Below are 26,759 nucleotides of genomic sequence, written 5' to 3' on the forward strand. Positions count from 1 at the left end.
TGTAGCCCGAAAGCTACCATGATTAAGTCTTATATTTTGGCATAGCAACGATCGAGCTCGCGGAAATGCAAAATTGCTACCACGTTTAAGTCTTACATTTCAGTATGACAATGAGCCACGGAAATGCAAGACTGCAAGTTCAACAATCCACGCGTGGATAAAGTCCGTTATCGGGCATGATTAATATATGGTCATTGGTCATACCGATTGTCAAAATGCGCAGTAACACGACACTGCGGTCCTTTATATTCGGCTGCCTAATCGCGGGCAGCGGGATTTCGTACAGTGAATTTAATCAACATGTTATGCGCTACGCGAGTATCCAGTATCATATAACTTGATGACAATGATCGGTTACTAACAATAAATATCGCGAGTGCAAGAAGTAACAAGATAACGTGTCTTTAAGTAACAGTATTATCATAGCTATACGGGGATCAATTATATAGTAACTAAATTATCATAACAGGAAATAAAATTTGTAAAAGGGGAAATAATTTTGTAATAAAGTGTTGATAAAAAAATACTACAAATGAATGTCTTTCAAAAGTCCTTCGTGATCTACCAATCTGCGCTTTTCATGGGTCTTAACTGTTTAGGCGGATTGAGAGAATCCAGAAAATTTCCTTTGTTGGACCGAAAGATACAACGAAATGTTTATGAGAAAATGAGATAAAACTTTCTGATTATATTGCATGTTTACTGGAATCCATATTTTGCAGTCATTATGTTGTAAAAGGCACGATTACCAAATATCAATAATAAAAATGAGAGTAAATATTTACCTTTACACATCTAGCTTAAAATGACTCAAATGACTTTGACATTGACCTTGACCATCAAGGAGGTCAAAGTCATCAACCTTTTTTGTCACTTATTGTTCATTGAAAAGTAATTAACAAAGCAATTTTATATAAACAAAGCAATAGTATATAATTTTTGGGCATAAAGTATATATTTTACTATATATTCTACATGTACTCTGTTACAATTTACATAATGCTTTTCTCTTATGCTAAAATGGGATAAAGCAGACATTTTACTTAAAGCAAGGTCCACCCCCCACCCAGACTAGGGATGTTCGACTTTCTACGCGAAGCACCCCACCTTTCCTCTCTTCCTTAGGGAGTTCGACTTTTCATGCAAAACGGGATCCACCCCACCTTCCCTTCTGCTTAGAAGCGTCTGATTTCCCACGCGAAGCGATGTCGATTTCACCTTCCCCCCTGTCGAGAGGCGTTTGACTTTCCACGCGAAGCAAGGTCTACCCCATTTCCCCCTCCCCTGCCCAGGGGCATTCAACTTTCTATGGGAAGTGAGATCTAGCTCATCCCTTTTTCTGTCTACACGGGACAATATTTGGAACTCTGACAGTACCAATGTTCGAGCGAGTTCAGTTCAATGAGTGATCGAACCCGTACAAAACAAACGAAGAGAAGGAGGAACTCTAAACTGGGGTGCGTTCCGAATAAACGTCCAGATGACAACTTTTTACTCAGAAGCGTTCGGTTTTACTGGGCGATTTTCAGACGTTGATTTAGCGCCGTTCAGAATGGGTTTAGAAGAACGTCCGGACAACAACTTTTCGCCGCACTTGAGACTGAGGTGAATTCGCTCTTCATACACAGTAAAGCCTATCTATACTATGCAACCTATAAGAGCTATATGATAGATTTGTCATTTGTCAAGTGATATGAGGTTATTTTATTTATTATTATAAAACGAGGAAAAGTCGAGACAGTACGTGTCACTATTTAAGAGGAGAAAAAAAAAGGTTTGAACTTTGTAAGTGATTATATACATTTTTTATTTACATTATTTTTTCTGTATAATAATATATTAATGTAAAGCGGTAATACATATATGAATTTTATCAATGAGAGTTACTCAAAACACAAACAACATAACAATTATATTAATTTATTTTATGTTATTAATATTGATAATCTGAACAATTAAATAATGCCATTATATTATAATAAATTTGTGTAAATTCGGCCACTTGCATTACGCTGTATGGGTACATACTGTCTGTCAGGTACACCTGACAGACAGTAAAACTACTCGATCAGAATGAAAACATCCAAACGTGTGACGTCACATTATCTATGGACACTCTTGTCCAAATGAAAAATTTTCATTCGGAATGTATCCTTGAAGTTGGCATGAATCGGATGCATGCCGACCTTGTAGCGTTCACGCTGGAGCTGTCCAGCTTAGAGTGATGTGTTGTGGTTTTCATTCATATACAAATAAAATACGTGGTGCGATGCGATATGTATCGTTATCTGTTGCGCCCGTGGAGCATGCGCGCCTCATTAAATGATTAGAAGAACTCGCGAAAAGTTGAATCGTGTCATTGCCAAGTTGGAGCCATGGCAGCTTCACACTGGATTCAATGCAATCGCTTGTAATGAGTTGGAATGGCTTCGTCGTTGATGAGTCTCAGCTGTTTCAAATTTTTTCCTATGTAGGGGCGTTCGATTTTCCATGCTATGCGAGGTCCATCCCTTTCTCACCCCTCTCTGTCTGGGAGAGTTCAGAAATATGTATCTTATGTTCAAAAATTATCCTACTATTCATTAAAATTGTTTTGTTAATAACTTGTCAATGAACAACGAGCGACGAAAAAGGTTGATGACCTCGATCTTTTTGAGAGTGAAGGTTAATGTCAGTTGTTTGAAGTTATTTGAAAGTTATTTGAAAGTCATTTGGTGCTGGCTATGTAAAGGTAAACATTTATCAAAATGAGATCTAAAAGATCTTATCTTAACTGTTGTAAGTTACATTATTTGTTTCTCTTATAACAAAGTGACCAGAGACTACTGAAACTGTAATTTGTAAATACGCACAAGATTATATAAATATTTATTTGTTTACGTTATTTTCTTTCACCTAATTTACTGTATAATTGGCCTTTAATACACACCTTTGGGTCATTCGTGTCCTGTACATTTCTTTTATTTGAAATACTGAGAACACTTGATCAAATACTGGTCTCTTTTCTATTCTTAAAATAAGTTTAACAGAAGTCTAGAGAACAAGTTTTGTGCATTATCGGCCTTAATTCGTACGTATCTTTTAACTGACATAACTCCGAAGTTCACCTCTGGGTCACAAATGACGTGTGTAGAGTGTACATTTTTTGTAACTAAAAAATTTTTATTTTTGTTTATTTTCGACTAATTCTCGGTTGTACTACGGGAATATTTCGAGAATTATTAAAAAAAGGATTTAACCCTAGAACAACATATTAGCCCTTAACGGCACGGTTTTTTGGCACTTTTGTGTTAAACGTTGTCAGTAATATTATATATTATGTTATCTGTAATGTTATAAAGAACATTTTTCTAATAAATTATAAGTTTTTTAACACAATAATATAATAATAAAATGTATTGTTTAAATTGTAAATGCAATATATCTTCAATTTATAGCCATTCATACATATTAAAAAAACATCATTTTCAGGTTATTCAATAACTAAATTTTTTGGACAGCCGACATTTAAATTTTTTTTTTTTTTGTAGTTTGGAATGTAAATTTTAAGATATTGAACCATATTTTTCCTTTAAACATTTTTGTTTCAGGATTTTACATTTTTCTGAAACAATGCATTTTTCTCATTTTGTTAACTATATTAATTAAAATAATTTATCTACAATTTGTTATGAATATACAACTGTACAATTGCTTTCTAAAGATGTCAAAATATACGTAAAAGTCGTTTAATAATTTTTATATACTTGTAAAAGTGATGAAACTTAATCCAGAACATGAATGACCGAATGTGGGTAGTAAGGGTGCCCAAAACTAGAGTGTATACTAAGGGTTAATAGGTTGTAGTTTTTTTCTATACCTTTACTTTTTTAACCGGAAGCTTTTGCATACCATTTATCCTTAGATATTAAGTTATGTTGATATTGTGTTTATATTGTTATAGGTTGCTATAAAGATAATAGATAAAACTAAACTAAATGAGGAAAATTTAGCAAAAATTTTTCGTGAAGTACATATAATGAAAAGATTACGACATCCACATATTATAAGACTGTACCAAGTAATGGAAACGGAGAAAATGATATATTTAGTGACAGAATATGCTCCTGGTGGTGAAATATTTGATCATCTTGTTCGAAATGGTAGAATGGCAGAACCAGAAGCACGAAGAGTTTTCCGTCAGATTGTACTTGCCGTTCATTATCTGCATCAACAAAGAGTAGTTCATCGAGATCTTAAGGTCTATTTGTTGTGTTATATTGAAATTGGATGTCCTATGATTTTAATTGTTAATAAAATTTATTACAAATCATTTGCATATTGTATGAATATAATTAGCATCTCCCACTTATTTTTAGGCTGAAAATTTGTTACTTGATGCAGACAATAATATAAAAATTGCTGATTTTGGCTTTAGTAATGAATATACACCTGGTGTTCCACTTAGTACATGGTGTGGTTCACCACCATACGCTGCACCTGAAATTTTTGAAGGAAAACATTATGATGGTCCAAGAGCTGATGTCTGGGTATGTTATCACTTTTGTATACATATATACATATTTTTTATTCTAAAATTTCTATATATAGTTATTTAAGTATAATTTTGTATTTTTGTTACAAATAAATCTTATTAATAATACATGCGCGCGCACGCACACGCACGCGCACAGCGCACACCACACGCGCGCGCGATATATAATAAAACACGTGGAATATGTCACACAAAAGTTGTATAGTCTTAAAAAAGATAAATAGTAGTTAAATCAATTTCGAAAAACTAATTTTTCTAAATTATGTATGGCAATTTTTTAAATGGAATTGTATGATTTTTTTAACATAATATGATTTTTCTAATTAATTAAAAGTATTAGGATTGAAATATTGAAAAATTGTCGGATACCGGATAACAGATATCTGGAAAAAATGGTGATATCGGATATTCCATATTTAATTGGATATCCGTCAGGATAACTATCCGGATACCGGATATTTTCCGGATATTCGGGATACAATCTTTTCTTTGTATTAAGAAAAAATGGAAAGCAAGGGAAAAATAGTGATAATAATTTTTTTTATCCTCCTAACGTGAAAAAAAGAAAGGAAAGATGAACTGTGCAAGAAGTTCAGCCGAAAACAATAGAATTATGCATCATTGACGCTTTCAATGTAAAGTTTCAGTCGGATATATTATCGGAGATTTGTTATGATATCTATCTATTCGTAATCGGATAGTAAAAGAGGGCCGAATAAGGCCGAATACCGGATATTTCCCGGATATTAGGTACATATCCCTACTTGAAATACGACGTTCGCTTACTAGATATTTGTTATTGCGACAAATATTGCCGAAGTCTCGATGGTTGAATCGATATGACGCTCGTCTCAGAAAGTCAGGAGTTTCAGGTCTAAAGTGTCTAAACCGTGGCTGAGGCAATATTTTTCGTAATAAAATTAATCGCAAATATGAATTTTCTTTAATATCTTATTAATACTCTTATAAAGATGCTTATTAGCATAACAATAATTATTAAATTATTTGTCAATTCAAGTGATATTACTATATATAATATAAGTGATATATTACTATTTTAATTCTGCTCATGAATGCGTTTCAAAACTGAAAAAGATTTCGGCGCGCAGTTCGCAGAATCAGACATGTATATAAATTCACACAGAGAAATATTTAAGCATTAAGATTTGCTTTGAACGAATATAGAATTTCTCTTGTTTAATTAGATTTATTCTCATCTGTTCAAATTTGTATATCGTATCTTACTAATTTTTTGATAAACGTATACAAACCATTACTTTTATACATAGAACAATAAGAATTAATGTAAAGAAAATTTATTTTTAAAAGAATTCTACAATTTGCAGTACGGAATTCTATATTATTTTTGAAAATCAACTATATTTTTTTATATTGATTGATTTATCTAATTAATCACTGCAAAAGTATTAAAGTATGTTAATAAAAAAATTAATCGTTTATGAGAAATTTTTTATGTTATGTGTCAAAATATGCTAGGATGAAGATATTTCGTAAATTATTGATTCAATATCTCTACCTTAATATTATGTGCAAAATAATAAGAATTATATTTTATGTGAAAAACATTACAAAATTTCATTTTCAAAAAATGGTCACAATTTTCATGGAACATTGAAGAATCGGTTTTCTCGATTTTATCATTATTTATCCTCTTTCAAATCATACAACTTTTGTCTGAAATATTTTGTTGTATATATTTTTTATATTTTGCGAAATATTTTAATGCGAAAGTTTAAAATAGAAACACTCTGTTTACATATATACAGGATGTCCGATTTTAATGTCCCAATCCAAATAACTTTTTTATTTTTGATCTTAGAAAAAAATGTTTCAGACAAAAGTTGTATGGCTTTGAGGGGAACATAAGATGGTGTCACCTTGTTAGTTTGACCTTGAATAGTTGCTTGAAGGTCACATGAAGGTTACCTTCAATTTCTTAAATGGAAACCCTTATTTTTCATTGCATATTCTTGTAGCTTACTTCGAGATTCTTTCCAAAATACTGTAATAAAATGTTTTTTCATCAAGTACTTTTTTAGTTATGATGCTCGAAGGTTACCTCCGGCATTTAGCATTATCCAAGGTGTCCGATCGACAGCTAAAACCTCTTAAATGTTGTTTAAGATCATGAACTGGATAACATTTACCAAAATCAAGGCTATTGGAAGTACATCTTATTTTCATTTTTACGTCAATCTAACATCACATTCGATCTCGAATATTTATAGTAACTCTCCTGGCCATCTCTAGGTGACTTCACTTACGACATATGTTTTATTTTTGATGGCACTTTTGTCCGGAAAGTCCATTTTTACCATCAAGGCTTTTATTTAATCACTGTGAGTCATAGATTACTTTTTCTGTCTTCTCTCTGAGGGAAAGCGAATAAGAATTTCATTTTTCTGAAAGCTATAACCGATAACACGAAAAAAATATCAAGGTTCTCTTGGCATTGTCAGGATTTGTCTGGTCTCTAATGGCGAATTCGGTACACATGCACTGACTCTGCTCTAGTGCTGTCCTGACATAGTGCGAGTGCAGAACCACTTTAGTGCTATGCCAAATTGCACTGTCAGAAAAACATCACTACAATATTTCTTAAACTCGTTCAGTTCATTCGGTTGGTCCGAATATAAATTCAACATTACATTGGATAAGTTCTCATTTGCTGAATACGACAATCTCAACGTACTGATACAGTACGCACAAGCTGAATGCGTGACACTGAAAAAGTTTGCACTTAGTGCGCACTAGTGCAGTCTGCCGAATTCGCTAGAAATTTCTTCCTCTAAATAGGCACTCTGCCATTGACAAGGGACCGTCACATAATGGCCAAAAAGTTAGATGATGGTTTTGTGATAATCTGATAAGAGTACCCGTCAATGAGTGATATGTGAAGTCTTTTTGCTAATATAACGCGTATTATCGGATTTCTGGACCGAGAAAGTTGTCTGTCGTGAGGTCCGCAGAGCTCATAGTCAGGATATCATTGCATTTTCAAACATGCACACGCAGTCAAATCGCATGAGAACGGCCACTAGTTCAAGGAGAGAGTTTTTACATGCATACGGATTTGTGTGTTTACAATTAATAATAACAATAATAATAACAATATTAATAAACCTTATTGTAAGATACTGTCTCAAAAACTTTTTGTCCCCCAACTTCTTAGTCTCTCATTATTTGATTATACTGATATTGTTTGTCGATAATCTAAATAAACACATGTTTTCGTTTTGCATGTGGTGTAAGAAAAATATGATCATATAACTCCGTTATATCAAGTTGACTAAATATTCGCCAAAGATTATTATTCACTTATGTTACCTTGTACGAAATGTATTGGCTTTCAATATTCCATCGTATACTTAAGAATGCTGCTTAACTCTAACCTTGAGTTTTATTCTGATGCAGCTACTTCTACACACTCTCAGCTTGCACTCTTATATCCATTGCATCGTACTAGCAATTTCAAGCCTCGTTCTCCTATCGCAGTTAAGTATTTTAATTTTTTATCTCCTGATATCCACTTTTCCTCATTTCTGTCCTTTAAATCTGTTGTTCCTCGTTTCATTTTTTCTCAGATTACATAATCAATCATTTTTTCATATAGTTTTCATCTCATTGTATTCACAGTTGTATTATTTCATATTATGTTTCTGTTATATTAAGATCAGGATTACCAAAAATTTATTTTTGTACGTCAAACTATGATCTCAAGGTACCATTTTGGCGGAAAATCGCCATATCTGGCAACCCTGATTAAGATTCATGTTCTGTCTCATATTTAACTTTTAGGTTTAGGTTTATAAGCAGCATTATTGCTGTTACTTCGTCTTTTGCGATGCAGTCATGTTTCACTCATGTCAATGTTGTATATATTTTCTCAATTGTAACTACATTTTAAGGAAATTATTATTATTAATTTTAATAATGAGTCAAGTTGTCGGAAGGCGACCATCCCAAAGGATAGTTTTGACTGGGGTTTCGGGAGAACTTCTGCCCGGTAAAAACAAAAAACAAACTTACAGCATTTTGCTGCTGAATTCTTTTCTTTCATAACCACATTTGCATCTTTTATTAACTACTGTAATCATACTCGCGAGCGCAGCACAACTTTGTCCCGTTTCTAATATTGCAAATTCGCGAAAGTTCTTGCCTCCGATAAATATCTGCAGGCTTTTTTGTTACCTCTTAATCGGACGGAACCGACAGTTCAGTCACGAAATTGGCAAGGAGGTGGTTTGTTATTAGCCGGAAAAGATCAAAGGATGAGAGACTGAAAAAATCACACATGAATTAAGAAGTAAAAGAAATAACAACTGATGTATTTAGCGAAATCTTGTTACATGCACTGTGGTATAAACATATGACTCGTGAAAAGCATTTGCAAGTTATAAAGTCGAGCACTATGCATTAATTGGAAGACTCGGATATGCTATCAGAAAATATGAGTTCACAATATCGTTATGTTATTGTCGCAAGTTGATATAAGAAAATTAGCTTAATACTGACAGGTCATGATTAGAAAGCGTGCTCGCGTTAAGATTTGGAAACAATATAAGGCGGACAAGTACTAACAATACAATAAAGATTTTGTCTCGATTATCTGAACGTCTCCTCAACTTCGTAATATGCAATTTAACAATGAACTCGGATAAACAATTACATGACAGGTATGACTTGATTGTGGCGAGTGCCCTACCGCGACTGAATTTACGCTAAATACTTACTGGTGTTCGAAAGACTGGCACGTAGATCGCAAAACGACGGAAAACGCGACAGCCACAAGAGCTGTTTATTATGTTTCATTTCAATGATTTCACGAATGCTTTCAACGATTCCACCTATTTATTTCCATCATGGCAGACATGCGCATCACCTTTAAGCTTCCGATAGGTGTATTTCTTTATGAGTTTATAGATAGAGCCTATAGGGCGTGCCTTACGTTTCATAGTCAATAAAGCCACAACATAGTAAATTACAATGTTTTTAGATCAAACATTTAAATGGATAATCTTATGTATTATTTACTCTTATATTTGGCGTAAAACGTTGATTGTGTCAAAAGGTCTGTTTTTTATAATTAAACTAGTGCACTTTAGTTTAGCACTAGTTCACTCTGTATCTGAAGTAATATAGGTATATGTTTTGGCAAAAGTGAGAAAGAGTTTCAATATAGCAATATAAAAACCTCTTATCAATATGTTATTATATAAGAAATATACAGTATCTCCTTTGAAGAGATGAGTCGGAAGCCTAGAAGTTCGCTTGTCTTTATACCTTCTTATATTAGAAGAGGACATTATTAATGTATCTTATATTTGCATTATTATAACTGCAATATATATATAATGCAATACATATTATTTCAGAGTCTTGGCGTTGTCTTATATGTATTAGTTTGCGGTGCTCTACCATTTGATGGACCTACAATGCAGTTGTTACGATCTGTGGTTGTCTCAGGGAAATTCAGAATACCATTTTTTATGTCTGCAGGTAAACAAGCTAATCTAATAAATAATACTTTATACTTACTATTAATTAGTAATTTTTAATGGGATTTACATCACACACAATTAACTAAGCGCCGCTTTTCATCAGGGAACAGAAGTAAATCGTTATTGTAACTACCGTTATTTAGTTACTTACAAGGAAAGTTTCACAACTGTCTGGAACCGATTTGATTCTCCATGAAATATGTTGTTAAACACGAAAATCTAAGAGAGACAGGCATTTTTTTATACGTGCGCTAACTCATGTTTAAAGGGTGAAACACCCTTTTGAAAAAAAAAAACGGTATTTCTATTTCGAGCCGAATACCGTCGGAAGTATAAAAGATGGAACAAAATTTTTTAAACAAAAGTTGTACGGTTTCAAGAGTACTTCAATGTTATAAAGAAAAAAATTTTTTTGTAATTTTTTTGTTAACAATTGTTAAAAAAATTAAATTACGGTATTCGGTTCGAAATAGAAACACCGTTTTTTTTTCAAAGAGGTGTTTCACCCTTTAAACATGAGTTAGCGCACGTATAAAAAAATACGTGTCTCTCTTAGATTTTTGTGTTTAACAACATATTTCATGGAAAATCAAATCGGTTCCGGACAGTCGTGAAACTTCCCTGTTAGTTACCTTGTTATAATAGGGGGGGAGGGGGAGAGAGAATTACAGGACTTATGACTTCTGTACAATTGGAGAAATCATGGTTGTCGTTGTGATTGATTTTTGTGAAGAACTAGCTGTTCACACGAAGCTGTTATAATGTAGAAGGGTACAAATCAATGGTTGCTATAAGAATTCGTACTTTTGAATTCAGCAGTGGTAAAATAGATGATGAAAGCGGGAGCTCTTTTATAACATGTTACATTAAATTACAATACATGACCTAATAGGAGACCGAAATTTTTATATGTGTGTTATATTGTACTAAATGACTATTTTATTAAAGATTGTTTGTCACATTGAGAACTAGTGGAGGCTTTCGTGCTCCCCTTTTATTAAATTGTTTATTTCACGGTTCAAAGAGTATATGCAAACTAGATTCAAAATAATATACGCAAACTTATGTAATATAAATAACATTTTTATTTTAGATTGCGAAAAATTGATTAGACACATGTTGGTGGTAGAACCAGAGCGACGTTTAAGTATTTCTCAAATCTTAGCGCATTCATGGATGAGTGAAGATGGCGTAATAGAATTAGAACCTGGAGGGTATGTAATATGATATGAATTATATATTATCGTATATTTTAATATTATAAACAATAATTTTCAAAATAAAAGCAATAATTTGAACATAATTACATTAAAAATTTGGTCAACTATTGAAATGTGATTGAAGAGTTGTCTGTACGTGACGATATAGTTATTATTTGATATATGTATTATGTTAATACACAACCTTTCATTTGGTATTAGTGATTGCATAAAATAAACGATTACTTATTTAAAAATTGTTTAATTGTAAAAACAGGAATAATAATACAGTTAAATTTATTTTTAAATAATTTATCATGATTTTTATTATTATATTTTTACTTCATGAATGGAATCTTTAAAATATCTCTACTATTATTTATCATATAATTCAATGAACTGCATAATATTTACTTGTTTAATCGTATTTATTAATTTAATCATATTTATAAATATTTCTATGAATGGTAACGATAAATGATAAAATAATTGATTTGTTTATTAACAGTAATTGTGTGTTTATAATTTTTTTAAATATTTATTTAAATTTTTTGTTCAGAAGAAAGCGGCAAATACGGTCTAAATTTGTTAGTATTAGCCATGAGGATAATTAATTTATTGATTTATCCAGTTACTTAGATACGAATATTCAAATTATCTGAAAGGTTCAAATCTCATACCTGAAAAATAAAATCTATCTAGCAATGAGTTTGCAAATTTGTTAATTTAGATCCAAACTATCTGTTACAAGAAATAGGACAGAAATCAGATTGCCAAATTAACGAGAATTTAATTACTTTTTATGTTTTGTTGACTTTGAAAAAGCGTTTGCTATAGCGGAAAATATTATTACAATTACAAGAAATCTATTATGTGAGCATATTAGTCAATAATATTAGATAATAATTTCCAGTTAAAAATAGCGTAAATATGTTGATACAGGGAGCACACCCCGACGACCTTGAAATATCAAGGTCATGACCCTGAATGACCTCCAACAAGTTTTAGCCATCGCTTGTTATTCGTTAAAAAGTTATTAACAAAAAATGTTTAAAAAATGACGTTTTATTTCTGCCACATACAATATTAAAAACTATCCCTTCCTTATGTACGTAATGGCTTTCCACGCGAAGCGAGGTCCATCCCTTCCATTTCCTTTCTGTCCAGACGAGATTATAGGTTTGTTCACGTCGCATACTTCAACATGTTCCAAAATGCTTCTACCATAGCTCTTACTAACTCCAATGCGCTTGATAGAGTGAGTAGGAGCATGTTGGAGGTTGTTGGAGTTTGCGACGCAAACAAACCTCTAGTTTCCACCGAGGATTCAATCCGGGTCAGAATGCAAGAACCAACCAACTATAGTCGAGCATTCCCCTGTTACAGTCGAATTACAGGGGAATGCTTGACTGTAGTTGGTTGGTTCTATTTTTGCATCAAATCAAACATGTATTAAGGAAAATCGAAACTTTGATTTAAAAATCATTCACTAACGATCTCTAAATCTTAATATTTTTTGATAAAAATTTAGGGATATTTTTTTGGCATGAAATGGAAGCTTTTGAGCTGAAGCCGATTAAAAAAAATATTTTCTTTTTTCCTTGTTAGTCTAATGTAGAGTTCCGAAGGTGATATATTATGTCAGAAAAGATGAGAATATTTTGATAAATTACCGGTATTTTTCCGAGCCATTATTTTTCCGAGATTTTATGAGAATTTATAATTTGCATAAAATAAAAATAATTTTACGTTTTCAAATTGTTTTAATGCACATATTGCACATATATTGAATGTTAGAATTAGCAATCGTATATTTAATGATACGGGAAAGTGGGTGAATTGTGCGCATCTAAGGGAAATTTATTGTCCTGAAATGATTTTCCAAGTTTAAAATGATATAAGTATGGAAATAGAAACTATGAACATTCTTCTACCATTACGTATCCTCATATCGAACAGATTTTCAATAAGGTTATATTTAGCAAAAAGGAAAAAACGGAAAAGCGAAAAAATTTCTCGCGCGTTGGGTAATTGTGCGCATGGGTTGGATAATTGTGCGCAAAGCAAAAGTCGTAGGAAATGAATAAATTATGGAATATTGACAAAGAAATCAGAAAATATATTTATTATATTGCAATATAAATATATATTAAATATATTTTAAATATATATTATATATATTAAGCAGAAATACAAAACTAATATAATAATAATACGTATAGACTTTGGCAAAATAAAATGGCAAAATAAAATAATAATGCAAAGAAAAAACGAAAAAATTAGTGCTAGTCATATAGTGTATGGAAGATGGGTAATTGTGCGCACTTCAAAACGCTTGCGCACAGTTGCCCGCCGCGACCTGACTCGATATGAAATACGATTAGTTCAACATTTCTTAATCAAACTTAATAAATAACAGCTCAAAAGACGCATATAATAACATACTTTAATAACGTATGCAACTTTAAACAAACAAATTAAAAATACGAACTTATCACCTTATTTTCTGAATGCTAAAATAACAAGAAAAGATGATTTCACTTTTTTGTATTTCTCTGGTTAACAACGTATTTACGTTGTATCTTTTGTAGTTATATCTTAAGAGGACGATCTTCTGCATAAAAATTTCACCACAGTGATGTCTTCATCCATTGGAAAAGTACCAAACCAGAATGCGCACAATTATCCGCTGCGCACAGTTCCCTCACTTTCCCCTACTTGATATCGTGGTGAGATTCGTTTGAATATTATTTCGCTCAAACTTATATAATATGTTTGGGCATCAATCATGAAACTTTTTTCCCTCGGATGAAAAGTGAAAAGTTAAAAATTTCTCCACTATCTTCAATGGTAAAAATTTTCACTTTTTACTTCCCATCCTAGGGATAAAGTTTCATGAATGGGTGCATTCAGTACTATGACCACTCACTGAGCGCTAAGCTCTTGTATTTATTTGGTCTATATTTTTGGATCTAACAGAATATGCCAATCAGATGCAAGAGCTCAGCGAGCGATTGTAGTACTGAATACACCAATTGATCCAGTTTTCCTTTATATGCAATATTGTGCAGAATTTATAAAGGATATTTTTATTAAAGTCCCTATATTCTGCAGATTTTTCTTACTTTGGCAGCATTTTAGTCTTAGAAGCAGAAAAAAGAGAGAAAAGACAAGGTCAAGGTCATGGAAGAAGTATCCCTTAATGTAAAGGAATACCGTCGTTTTTTTCGGTGGTAACTTTTTAACGAATAATTTTAATGAGCGACGGCTGAAACCTGTTGGAAGTTACTCAAGATTATCAGAGTCATGATCTTCATAATATATGTCAAGGTTAAGGTCATCGGGACGGGTTCTCGCCATCGGTATTATTAAAAATAAATCTGATATTAATCTGTACTCGTTTGTATTTCAACTTTTCAGCAGAAGATACATATATGTTAACAAACTTCACATGTACACATGCACATACGCACACATCCATGCACGTACTTTTCATGGAAAATAAAACTTTAGAAAAATTTTCTCACAATCTGAAAAGAATTTGAAAATTGTGATATGTATTTTTTTCAATATAATAAAATTTGTTAATTGTATTGAAAAGAGAATTTACTTAAGGATTTTGTCCTTATCATATTTTATCGTTTTTATTTTGTCTTTTTACATTTTCAGATGTAATCCTGATGTAAACGTGCCATCACCATTAAATCAATTAGTGATAGAAAATATGTTAAGATTGCCTGGACTTAGCGCAGATACGTTATTACAAGCCATTAAAGGAAATACTTTTGATCATGTATCAGCTATATACAATTTACTTGTTGATCGATTAGAACCAACAATGCCTAATTTACACAGTATTCAAAGTATACCAGGTGATTATTTGCCAGATGGTGCACATCAATTAGAGAAGGTAATTATATTATTTTTTAAAAAGGAACATTTGGCTTGTTCATCTTTATTTTTACAGGTACTCATTTGGTTCGCACAGTAAATTGTGTAACATAGAAGTACACTATTAAATTATTATACACAATTTTTATTTATTTTATTTAATTGCGCTCTGCTTTGTCACTTCGTCGTTATTATATTATTAATGCAAGTTTTCAATTAATTTTATATTAAAGTATGATAGTTTTATAGCGATTGTTTAATATTTCAGTTTAATTTCCGATTTATGATTTAAGTCTACGGCACCGATGCTTCCTTTTCTACATGATTTTCTGCGTACTTGTTGCCGTGTTGGCAATGGTGCTGGCAGTGCTGCTGGCTGTATTGTTAGTTTGAATTCAGACTGTACGAGTTTTTGTGCTGGCTGAGCAGCTAGAATTTACTTGACGGAAGACACTCAGCAAAAGTATTCAAATAAGTAAATATAGAGTAAATAATTACTATGGTATATTATCGCAAAAGTATGATTATATTGTTTTTAATTATTACGAAGAGAATACTATGGTCACATGATCTATGATTACGTTCTGATTGACTCTCACAAGCCAGCACAAAATTATGTAAGATAAATAGCACCTGGTCTATTACGAAAATCGAGCATACCAACCAGCAACGTAGCCTGTAAACCACGTAATTTCCAGCAGTAAGATTGCCAACATAGTAACATGCAAGAAGCAGTCCTGTAGGAAGAAAAGCACCGAGTGATGCAGGTTTTAGGTATTTTGCCAAATACTAGAGACGTTTGATGATTTTTTATCTTTAGAGATTAGACTTATTATGCTTTTTAGTTCGACAACGTTACGTATTTATTTATTTTGACAATTTTATAGGTTTATTGTAAAATGAAATAGTTATTTTTTGTTAACTTGTTAGTACTATATTGAAGAGGATCTAAATCAAGGGTCGAAACGTTTGTAACTTTATTTTATTAATATACCTTTTACACACGACCACCTAATGTCAGCTCCCATGGGCTTTTTTTTTAATTTATGATTTATATTATAGATCTAATTTTAATGTATATATTCATTTTAATGTATGTTACTTATTGATCATGTTATTATTTTAAGCGATTGTTTTGTTTTGATAGATACTTTTTAATAAGATTTTTTTCAATCAAGACTACATATGATTGTTTTATAATTTTTAAGAATTTGGATAATGTCATCATTTATTTATATTTTCAAAGTTGAAAACAATTTTATACAAATTTTTCATTCTTATGTTTAATCGCGCTTTTTTCAAATTAATTTTGAAGTAAAATTTCGTTCTGAGAATAAATATAAGAGCCAAACGCCTTTACGCGAGATCGCGAGTTGCGGGGAATTGAAATTATTGGTTAACTAGACGTTTTCATGTTTAGTCAGTTTTTGCCTATTTTGGATTTATTTAATTGTTTATGGTCAACGGGCTCTAGATAAAATTTACGTTTTATTATACTAATTCTGTGTAGACAAACAGCTGCTCTTAGGCCCGGTTGCACCAACGTTATGTTGAAGCGAGCGACTTTAAAATTCTCTCTATCTCTCCCTCCCTTTCGGCTTTAAAACGAGACAGATAGAGTTTTAAGCCTCGCTTAAAGTCAAAGTAACGTTGCAACCGGGCCTTAAACGTAGTAGATCCTGAGTGGTCGCCGCGACCATGTTGGAATCGTGATGTCAGAAGCGAGGAATGACATATTAATTTATGTTGCATGCCACTTGTAAATAAAAACAATTTGGATAAATCTAAATGACACGAGATCGCTTTAAAACACTTGTAAAAATGAACGAAAACTTACTTTCCTCTCTTGATAGTCAGTAAATGGTCGTAAAAGGCATGTAAAGTGAGCCTATATTCGGACATAAATAAACACACGGTATAACAACTGTTGAGATGAATGAAATACGCTTTTACGTATATATATATAAAATTCCAAGATAACTATAGTTTCCGTCCATTTTTTAGGACTTTCATAAGTATGAGACAAATCACATTTTTATAATTAAGCAAATAATAACGAAATGACATGCAACACAAATTTTCGTCAAAACGTCACTTTTCCACGCTTATAAGTTCAACCATTTATCATGGTGCGGCGCTGTAACAGTATCAACGTTAAAGCTCTAGATATACCAAAGTAGCGCATTCCTTTTATATGAGCCGAAGCTCAGATAATATGCCCCCCCCCCCCTTCCCTGATCCGAGCTAGTTTCGCCGTTCATGTGCACTTGATGCGAGATGCTACTGTGTCTCATTCAAATAATATACAGGGTTCCTAGTAAAGACTATCAACGCTTAGAAGGTAGATTTTTAAGATTATTTTAACGAAAATTCTAACACCAAAATATCAAGGCTATAATATGTAGTTTTAGAATTATAAACACTTAAAGTTAGCGAATGTAATAAGTTCACTCGTTGAGGTATGATATAACGCAAAATGTAAACTACATCTTAACACGTGAACTTTAGACCTTATGATTCGCCAACTTTAAATGTTTATAATCGAAAAACTATTATATGCCTTGATGTTTGATATTAAGATTTTTATCTCAAAATAATTACAAGAATCTATCTTTAAGCGTTGCTACCGGACATCCTGTACATGTTCCTTATTTGTTCGTATAAAGATTTAATGAAATAAGATACGATTTAAAATACAAGTGATATGCATTATACATTTACAGAAAAATTAAAATTTCCAAATTGTTTGTAATATTGATATAAATTGTTTTACTTTCACAATTTACTGTGCAAATCAAGAATTTAAAAATTTGTAAATTAAAAGAAGCTTATATACTTTATTATTTCTTTATATTTAACAATGTGTTAATAAATTATTGTTATTGTTAATAAATTGTTTGTATTATATAGTTAAAATTTTTTGACAGTTTGGTGAAACTGAAGCGGAAACGGAAGAGAAAAGTGGTCTTTATTTGCCATCTGGAACACCTTACCATACAACAAGAAGACATACAGTTGGACCTGGTGATGCAGTGCATCAATCTCCTTCATCATATCCTTATCATCATATGTCAGGCTATCAAACTTTACGGCCTCTTCCTGTTCTTCAGTGTAATATGGATCCTCAAGTTTTACCGCATACCAATTTACCATTAAATCTTCCCTTAGTTCAACATCAACCACCACAAAATTTCCAAATAAAGGATCAACATTTATTGAAACCACCTCCTGTAATGGGTGCCAGTAAGTTTTATCTTGTTTTATGGAAGATATTTTTAAAATTTATTTTTAAAAATAAATTCTTTGTTTCATTAAATTAATTGATGATAATAAATATGCTACTGAACCTCTTTTATTAGTGTAACGTTATTACATTCAGAACTAATTTCTATAAAATTGTATTGTTTTGTGATTTATTTTTGCATTTTATATATACGACTTATTTAAATGATAATTTACTTGTATTAGATATTTCTGTAAAATTAATTTAGAATTATTTAAATTAAAATTATCATTGAATGATAATACAATATAAATACATGTGAATATTTTTGTATAATATTAGATTATGTTATAATATGAATGTAATATGAATACTTGAAATTTGTAAAGATATTTTTATGTCCCATAGAGTCCTAGCGATTTAAATTAAAAATATTTTTTTTTAATAAATTGTCGATTGATAATAAAAACCAGTAAAGCAAGAAGCGTGTACGCGCGTACGTGCACATACGGAGAGAGAGAGGGGGAATGTGCGCGCGCACAACATAAGCACATACGCATAGACGGACTTAAAGAAAATTATATAAAAAATTTATAACAATTGAATTAATTCATTAAATATATATATACATATAAAGTAAGTAGATCAAAAATATGTTTTAAAACAGATTGTTTTAAAACTTTAGGAAGAAATTTTAGAGAGGAAAATTTTAGGAGGAAATGGTAGACATTGAAAGAAAAAACTTTTGTTGAGGAACTTACGTACTTAACGCATTTTTAAGAAGCTACACTATGCGACCGCTTTGCAATATTGCACATGTCATCTGACAATTCAAATTTTTGCTTTTTGTTGTCCTTTTAAAAAAACAAAATCAAATAACATGAACTATATTTAGCAGATGTCACACGTAACCGGACGAGTAGCTCCTTAAAAATCGGTTTTTCCTACTCCCCCCTCTCTCTCTCTCTGCACTTTGTTTTTTCATTTTTATTTAATTCTTTCTATCTATCTTTCCCTCTCTGTATGCTTGTGCCTTTATATTGTACGTTCGCGCATATATTTATAAGTAAAAAAGTGTTATTATATATTATGTTAATTTCATATTATATTTATTATACAAGTTATCCCATTTTAATTTAATTTAGGTAAATATCTTGTAATATATGAAAGATACGGAAAAATGTTTTAGATGAAAATGGAATGGTTTCTACGGTAACGTATTTTGAAGACAAACAGAATGATGAGATGAATAAAATGATATAAAGAAAACACATAGTTTCTTATTAAAAAATTATCGATCTGCCTTCATCTTTCTTTAAAGCAACTGTGTTTTTCTTTACACCAATTGATTCATCTAATTATTCTGTTTATAAAAGTTATTAAAGCGCTATTATAAAAAAATTAATAGTTATGAGATATTTATAATAATATTTTATTTAAATAAGATAGAAAAAAATATAAAATATTTCGTAAACTATTGGTTCTTTAATATCTCAACCTAAGTACTTATATGCAAAATAATTAGAGGAATTATATTATATAAAAAAATAATATAATTCCATTAAAAAAAAATGGTAGTGGCCTTCATATCATTTTGACGCCTTTATCTGGAAAAAAACAACGTAACCAAAATACGTCCCTTTCGAAACTATTTCATTTTTCACCTGAAATATTTTTCTATATTTTTCAAGATATTTGCTAAGGTAAATTAAAATGAAACACTTTGTATATTAAAATTAACTTCATTTTACTAGATTAATTTTATATTAAAAAATTTTGATTTATTTGCATTGATTAATATAAATGTATTATTACTTTATCATACATGTTTACAGCCGGAGGTTTTGGTAGAAGAGCTTCAGACGGTGGAGCAAATCTTCACATATTTCATCAACAACATAGTAGTAACATTAACAATGATGAAGATAATGGCTGGAGTCAACCTGGTAGTAGGGAACAATTACAGCCAGTAAGTAAATAATTAAAAATTTTATTTACTTATTATATAGTTATATTTCATTAACCTAAGCAATGGAAAGGAAATACTATGACATATACAGGGTGTCCCATTTTAAATAATGCATTAAGATTTCTCGAAAACTGTAGTAGATACTGAAAAATATTTCAAACAAAAGTTGTATGGTTCGGAGGAGGACATAAGAAGGTACCATTGATTTGACCTTGGGTGGCGTCGCCAAGGCCAGGTCAAGGTTACTTCGATTTTTTTAAATGGAACCCCCTATTTTTCATTACATTTTCTTGTAGGTTACCTCGAAAGTTTTTGAAAACATAATAAAATATTTTTTTATTAAGTATTTTTCAAGTTATACAGCTTGAAAGTTACAGTACAGCCGGCATTAGCATTACGCAAATTGTCCGACCGATTTACGCAAAAATGAATTTTTAGTGCAAAAATGTTAATAAGAGGAATAATCTCCAATGGCCTTGATCTTGACAAATGTTATCCAGGACATAATCCTGAACAACATTCAAGAGGTTTTAGCCGTCGGTTGGATAATTTGCGTAATGTTAATGCCGACTTTAACTTTCGAGCCTTATAACTTGAAAAATATTTAATGAAAAAATATTTTATTATAGTGTTTTGAAAAGCTCTCGAGGTAAGCTACAAGAAAATATAATAAAAAATAAGGGGTTCCACTAAAAAAAATCGACATGATTTTGACCTGATCTTTGCGACGCAACCCAAGGTCAAATCAATGGTACCTTCTTATGTCCTCCTCCGCATCTATCATAGTTCTCGAGAAATCTTAATGCATTATTTAAAATGGGACACTCTGTATAGAATAATGAAATAAAACTGCTATATATATACACATGTATGTATATATACACATGTATACAGGATATCCCGTAAGTTTTTGCCAATCGCTTTTGTGTAGATAGAGCGGACCAAACTGAGTCGAAAAGTCGTCTACCATTTTCGCAATGGTTAACAAGGTATTAATTACTAAAAATCGCTTCAATAATTTTTTATTCAAATACTATCAACTTTACAGAAGAACTGCAACAGACAAAAATCATTTATTTTCTTCTCATAGAACTCTAAGAATTTTTTTAGAATTTTTTATCAACTTTTTAGTACTGCATTTTCTTATTCTTACCAACATGAGAAAATACGGTTTTAAAAAATTCTGAAAAAGTTCTGAAAAAATTCTCTGAACTTTATAGGAAGAAAATAAACAATTTTGATCTTTCGCTGTTTTTCTATAAAGTTGATTGTAGTATTGAGTAAAAAATTAATAAAAGCTAATATTCAGCGATTTTTAGTAATTAATATCTCGTTAACCATTGCGAAAATTGCAAAATGGTACAGGATTTTTCGACTCAGTTTAGTTTGCTCTATCTACACAAAAGCGATTGGCAAAAATTTACGGGATACTCTGTATATACATGTATACAGGATGTTTCTTAAAAACCGTATGCGTGAGCGGCATCCTACTAGGCGCGCGGCTCACGGACGTGCGTCCGTTTAAAGCACGGCGTCGATTGGATTATCTTTACTCGATAATAACTGCTTCAGTAAGCACTGTAGAAAACAATTTCCTAATACTTATCGACTCAATTCTTTATCAGGAATAGCGCTATGTGCTTAGTGGGCGGTTTTTAAGAAGCACCCTGTATATTGGACTGACAAGAAAAAAGAAATTTTTTTTAAATCGGCCTCTTAGCTCAAAACTTCCATTTCATGCCAAAAGAACATTCCTAAATTTTTATGAAAATAATATTAATATTTAGAGATCGCTAGTGGAAGTTGATGCAATAATTCATTTAGCTCTACGATATACGCCTTAAGAAATACAGCCCGATTAATTTGAAAAAATGACAAAAATTTCGAATTTAAAGTCGATTTTAGCAAGATTCCAAGCGTTCAAATGAGTCGTTTCTCTCCTCAAATTGTAGATCTTTTTACCCAAAATAAGATCCGGTTTGAATTTTCTCGGGATTTCCTACAGGGCTTTTAAAAGTTGTATTTAACTGGATTACTAATTTGAGAATGTCAAAACTACAAAGCGATATACAGTCTGTCAAGTAAGAGCGTGGTCGAATTAATTTATAAAATAATGCATGAAATAAAATTTTTAAATGCATATATTTATTGTACTCGATTAAAACAAAGATGCAATTATTTTAGTAATGTGTCCAATCACCACCGACATCGATAATTGCCTGAAATCTTCAGGGCATGCTTTCGATTAAATTGACGTCATATTCTAACGGCAAGGCTTCCCAAATCCGACGAATCTCGTGAGATAGCTGTTTTAAAGTGGAAGTGTGTTTTCCACGATGCTTGTGCTTAATGAATGTCCACACGTTTTTTATTGAATTTGCATCTGGTGATTGCGATGGCCAATCCAGTGTAATCATGCCAGATTGCTTCTTCCACTCGGTACAGAGCTTGCTGCGGTGTTTGGGATCGTTGTCTTCCTGCAGAATCTACATAGTCTTTATTTTTGTCGATGAACCAACGTTTGGCAGACGGTAACAAAGTCTTTTTGTAGATTCCGAGCATTTTCTCAGCATTTAGGATGTCAGTAAATAGGTACAAAGTGCCGAATCTCCGCTTTGAGAAGCAGCGCCAAAGATGCACTTTTATTCCATGTTTAACGGTTCGCTCGACAATTTTATTGATCAATTAGAGGCGATCTGCGCTTTCCGTTACGCTTGTTTTATAAAGTTGCGTATTGCGCAAGTTTACGCGATTTTTGTGTTAGCGTGATATTTTGGTACAGGCAATATATATAGAGGCATCTGTAAATTTTTTTTTATATTTTTTAGTTTAAAGTTTAGAAAAATAGGTAAACAACTGTTGTTATTTAGTCTTTCGTATCTTTTTTTATTCCTGTATTTATTTGTTTTGTGCTAGTGTTCTTATTTCATTTGATGTATATTATGTTTTATTCACTTTTTATTATGTATCTATTTTAATATATCTTTTTTAGTTCTTTTAATATAAAATTGTGTATGTGTAAAAATCTTCTAAAAAGCAGCAATGATCGGTCTGGTTAAGTATAGAAAAATAGAGAAGATTAATCTGCGAAGGGTTTTAGTTAATATAATTATCTTTGTTTACAGCAAATAAAATGTGGCTGTTGTGGTTGGCTCATAGCACAACAATAACAAAATATACTAGTATTCCACATAACTGTTTTAAAGGATACAATAAAAATAAGAACGCTCTAAAAATTGACGAAAATAATGTTGCAACTATTGGTATAAATATGTACATCTATTATATGTATCATTTTGTATATTATATGAAATTCACTAACATAATTGAACTTTTTTGTTATAGTTTATAGATCAGACGAAAATGAAATTTTAGGTTACTCAACTTACGAAACAATAACATCAGAGGCATTCCGCGGTTTTTGTTACGCGAAATTAAATGTCCTTAATGCAACAAGGCACATAAAACGGTAGCAGTGTATAGCGTTTAACCAATGATATTTTTCTATTCTGTTAAAACATTCGGACAGAAATGCTAAATGTTACAGTTGATTGGTTACGCGGATATTTTTTACTCAAATTATGTGTCCATGTGAATGATGACATTTAAAACGGACCTAACAGAAAGCACGGAACGCTTCTGATTGGTTACGCGAAACGCCTTACGCGGAAAATATCAACTCATGTAACCGCACCCTTATTCCATGTTCAACGGTTCACTTGACAATTTTATTGGTGGAAGTTGACCAAGTTCGCGTGAGAGTACAACGTGCCCATATTGAACATTCGTCAGTGAAAATTACGTTGTTAAAATCTCGATCAATGTTCTCGTGCGCCCAAGAGAGTCGTTTCGTCACATGTTTTTCAGTCAACAGAGGCTTGTTCACTGTGTTGCGCCATTTTACGTCATGAGCACGGAGATGGGTTCGGATAGTTTCGTATGATATATCTAAACCTTTCTGCTTTAATTTTGCTTGTCTTTGATACAGTGTTAAGTCAGAATTCCGCAGTGTTAAAACAGATTCACTATTTTTTTATCGACTTTTTTGTCCACTTTGCCTATCGAGCAACGTTCCGGAAAATCACCGACATTTTTTGCCACATTATATTGCTGTACCTACTTCTGTATGAATGTTTTCGACTTTCTTATACATTTAGCAGCCGCTGATTGCGACCAAAAAAACATACAATATCACATTTAAAATCTGGATTAAGCCATTTTTGCATCAAACCGAACATGTATTACCCTGAATCTACAATAGAGTTTTAAGCCTTAAGCCATAAGAAATGGACGAATCATAGTCGATTATTCTCCTCGAATTCAACTGTAATTGGTCAATTTCTTACGACTTAAGGCTTAAAATACCTATTGTAGATCCGGACTTAAAGGGAAATCGAAACTTTGATATAAAAATCATTCACTAGCAAAATCCCTAAATCTTAATGTTTTTTGATAAAAATTTAGGGGTGTTCTTTTGGCATGAAATGGAAGTTTTTGAGCTAAGAGGCCGATTAAAAAAAAATTTTTTTTCCTTGTCAGTCTAATATACACTCACACGCAAAAAAGTGGGCCACTAAATTTTAGTAAATATTTTTCATATCTTTAAATAGCGATAACTCAGCGAAAAATCATCGTATCGAGATGAATCACATCTCAAATTAAAGCTTGAACATTTCCCTTGATAATCGTGTGGATTAAATTTGAATTACACAAAATATATTACAAAATGGCGAATATTAAAGACATAGAAAGATAGGAAAAAAAATCTTATTTAAACTATTGCGTGGCTCAGAAGAATTGGCTGCTCAAAAGGCACAAAAGTGTATGAGTTTTTAAGGAGATGCTGGAACCGCCTGTATTAGCGATAAAACTAGCGTTTTTGACATTTTTGTTCCTGTTGAATTTCTTCGTAATGGTTTTACAGAATGAAAATTCCTTTTTCACGATTAAAATGTACATGCTTATGTATTTGTCGCTGGTGTATTTTGTGTTCAAAGCTGGAAAAAATAAAAAATTACAGATTTCTTTATCCATTTTACATTCAGCGTTGGTCGCCATACTGAGAAAAAAGTAGATAAAGAAATCTGTAATTTTTTATTTGTCAAAAAAAATCGTAGAAAAATGTTCAAGAAAGAGATTTGTTTGGAAATCAATGAGCTTAAAGACTCATACACTTTTGTGCCTGGCAGCCAATTCCCCTAAGCTACGCAATAGTTTGAATAAGATTTTTTTTCCTTTTTTTCTATGTCCGTCTTTAACGTCCGCCATTCTGTAATACATTTCATGTAATTCAAATTTAATTCGATTATCAAGGGGAATGTTCAAACTTTAATTTGAGATGTGATAATTGAAATGTGTTCATCTCGATACGATGATTTTTTGCTGAGTTATCGCTATTTAAAGATATATTAAAAATATTTGTTAAAATTTAGTGGCCCACTTTTTTTGCGTGTGAGTGTACATATATGTGGGTCATTCCAATGGTCCACCAAATCGACGGCCTTCGTCACCGACCCCTTCCGATTTTTTTACTGATTTTTTTTATGTATTCCTCATATTGAAATATGTACTCAGTTATTTTTTTAGATTTTTATCTTAATTAGTTTCCTAGATATGAATTGTTTAATATTTTAAATTTATTTTATTTCGTAAACATTTCGTTGAACATAACTTCTGTTTAAATTATTGAAAAACAAAAAATAACCACATTAAATTGTTCGTCTTGAAATTCTATATTAGGAAAAAAATATGAAAAGTTTTGTTTTCAAGTTTTTGTTTTTACTCAAAAAATCTGATTGAAATAAACAAAGTCGATTTTCGTCAAGATCGATATTTTTAATTTTTGTAAAAAAATTCTCCAATATTCTTAGTAGAAATACAAAGAATTTAAGCTGTATTTAATTATGGTCAAAATCATAGTGTAAGCAGAAAGATGAACCATTGCGCATAATGGCGGAGGTTTGAGATCTTAACCAATCAGGGCTTGAGCTTTTTTGCAGCGTGCGCTGTTGAAAAGTTTCAGAAATAAATGAGTATCTACGATCGTGTGAAGCATAAATATATCAAGAATCGCCAATGGTCGGTCAAAGTTAGATGTTATAAATACAATACAAGTATTTGTATTGTATCATCATGTCCACTTTTCGACTGTTCTTGCTCATCATTTTTTGATTTATGTTTCTTTGGAATATTCAATAATTTCGTTGGTATTGAGCCTCTTTTTAGCTTCCGAATTACTCGTGGTTGATTCTTTGAACGTTGTTGTGTCCATCTTTCTTCTATGCAATCCGGCATGAAATGTTGCTCACATATTGCAGTAAAAGTAACATTTCTTAATAATCTTTACAACATGATAAGTCCGATAAACGTTTTGGTAACATTTCAGGAATAGTAAATGACCCGCCTCCAGAATGTTCCAGAG

At 31.7% G+C, this 26,759-nt stretch overlaps 1 protein-coding gene across 3 annotated transcripts in view; it reads left to right on the top strand.

Moving 5' to 3' along the window:
- Nucleotides 1-26,759, top strand: part of LOC108724198 (serine/threonine-protein kinase SIK3) — a 75,866-nt gene that overhangs the window by 12,676 nt on the left and 36,431 nt on the right. For all 3 annotated transcript variants that reach the window (XR_001936683.1, XR_001936684.1, XM_018450433.1), the window contains exons 2-8: nt 3,944-4,240; nt 4,359-4,529; nt 9,931-10,054; nt 11,150-11,270; nt 14,925-15,165; nt 18,074-18,389; nt 20,205-20,338. Coding sequence is in view for 1 of the 3 variants with exons in the window: in XM_018450433.1 (XP_018305935.1) it covers nt 3,944-4,240; nt 4,359-4,529; nt 9,931-10,054; nt 11,150-11,270; nt 14,925-15,165; nt 18,074-18,389; nt 20,205-20,338 (1,404 nt within the window). In the remaining 2 variants the exon portion in view is untranslated. The remainder of the gene's footprint in view (nt 1-3,943; nt 4,241-4,358; nt 4,530-9,930; nt 10,055-11,149; nt 11,271-14,924; nt 15,166-18,073; nt 18,390-20,204; nt 20,339-26,759) is intronic.

This window comes from Mycetomoellerius zeteki, unplaced genomic scaffold (genome assembly GCF_001594055.1).
Source record: "Mycetomoellerius zeteki isolate Tzet28-1 unplaced genomic scaffold, Tzet1.0 scaffold28, whole genome shotgun sequence".
Taxonomy (NCBI): Eukaryota; Metazoa; Arthropoda; class Insecta; order Hymenoptera; family Formicidae; genus Mycetomoellerius; species Mycetomoellerius zeteki.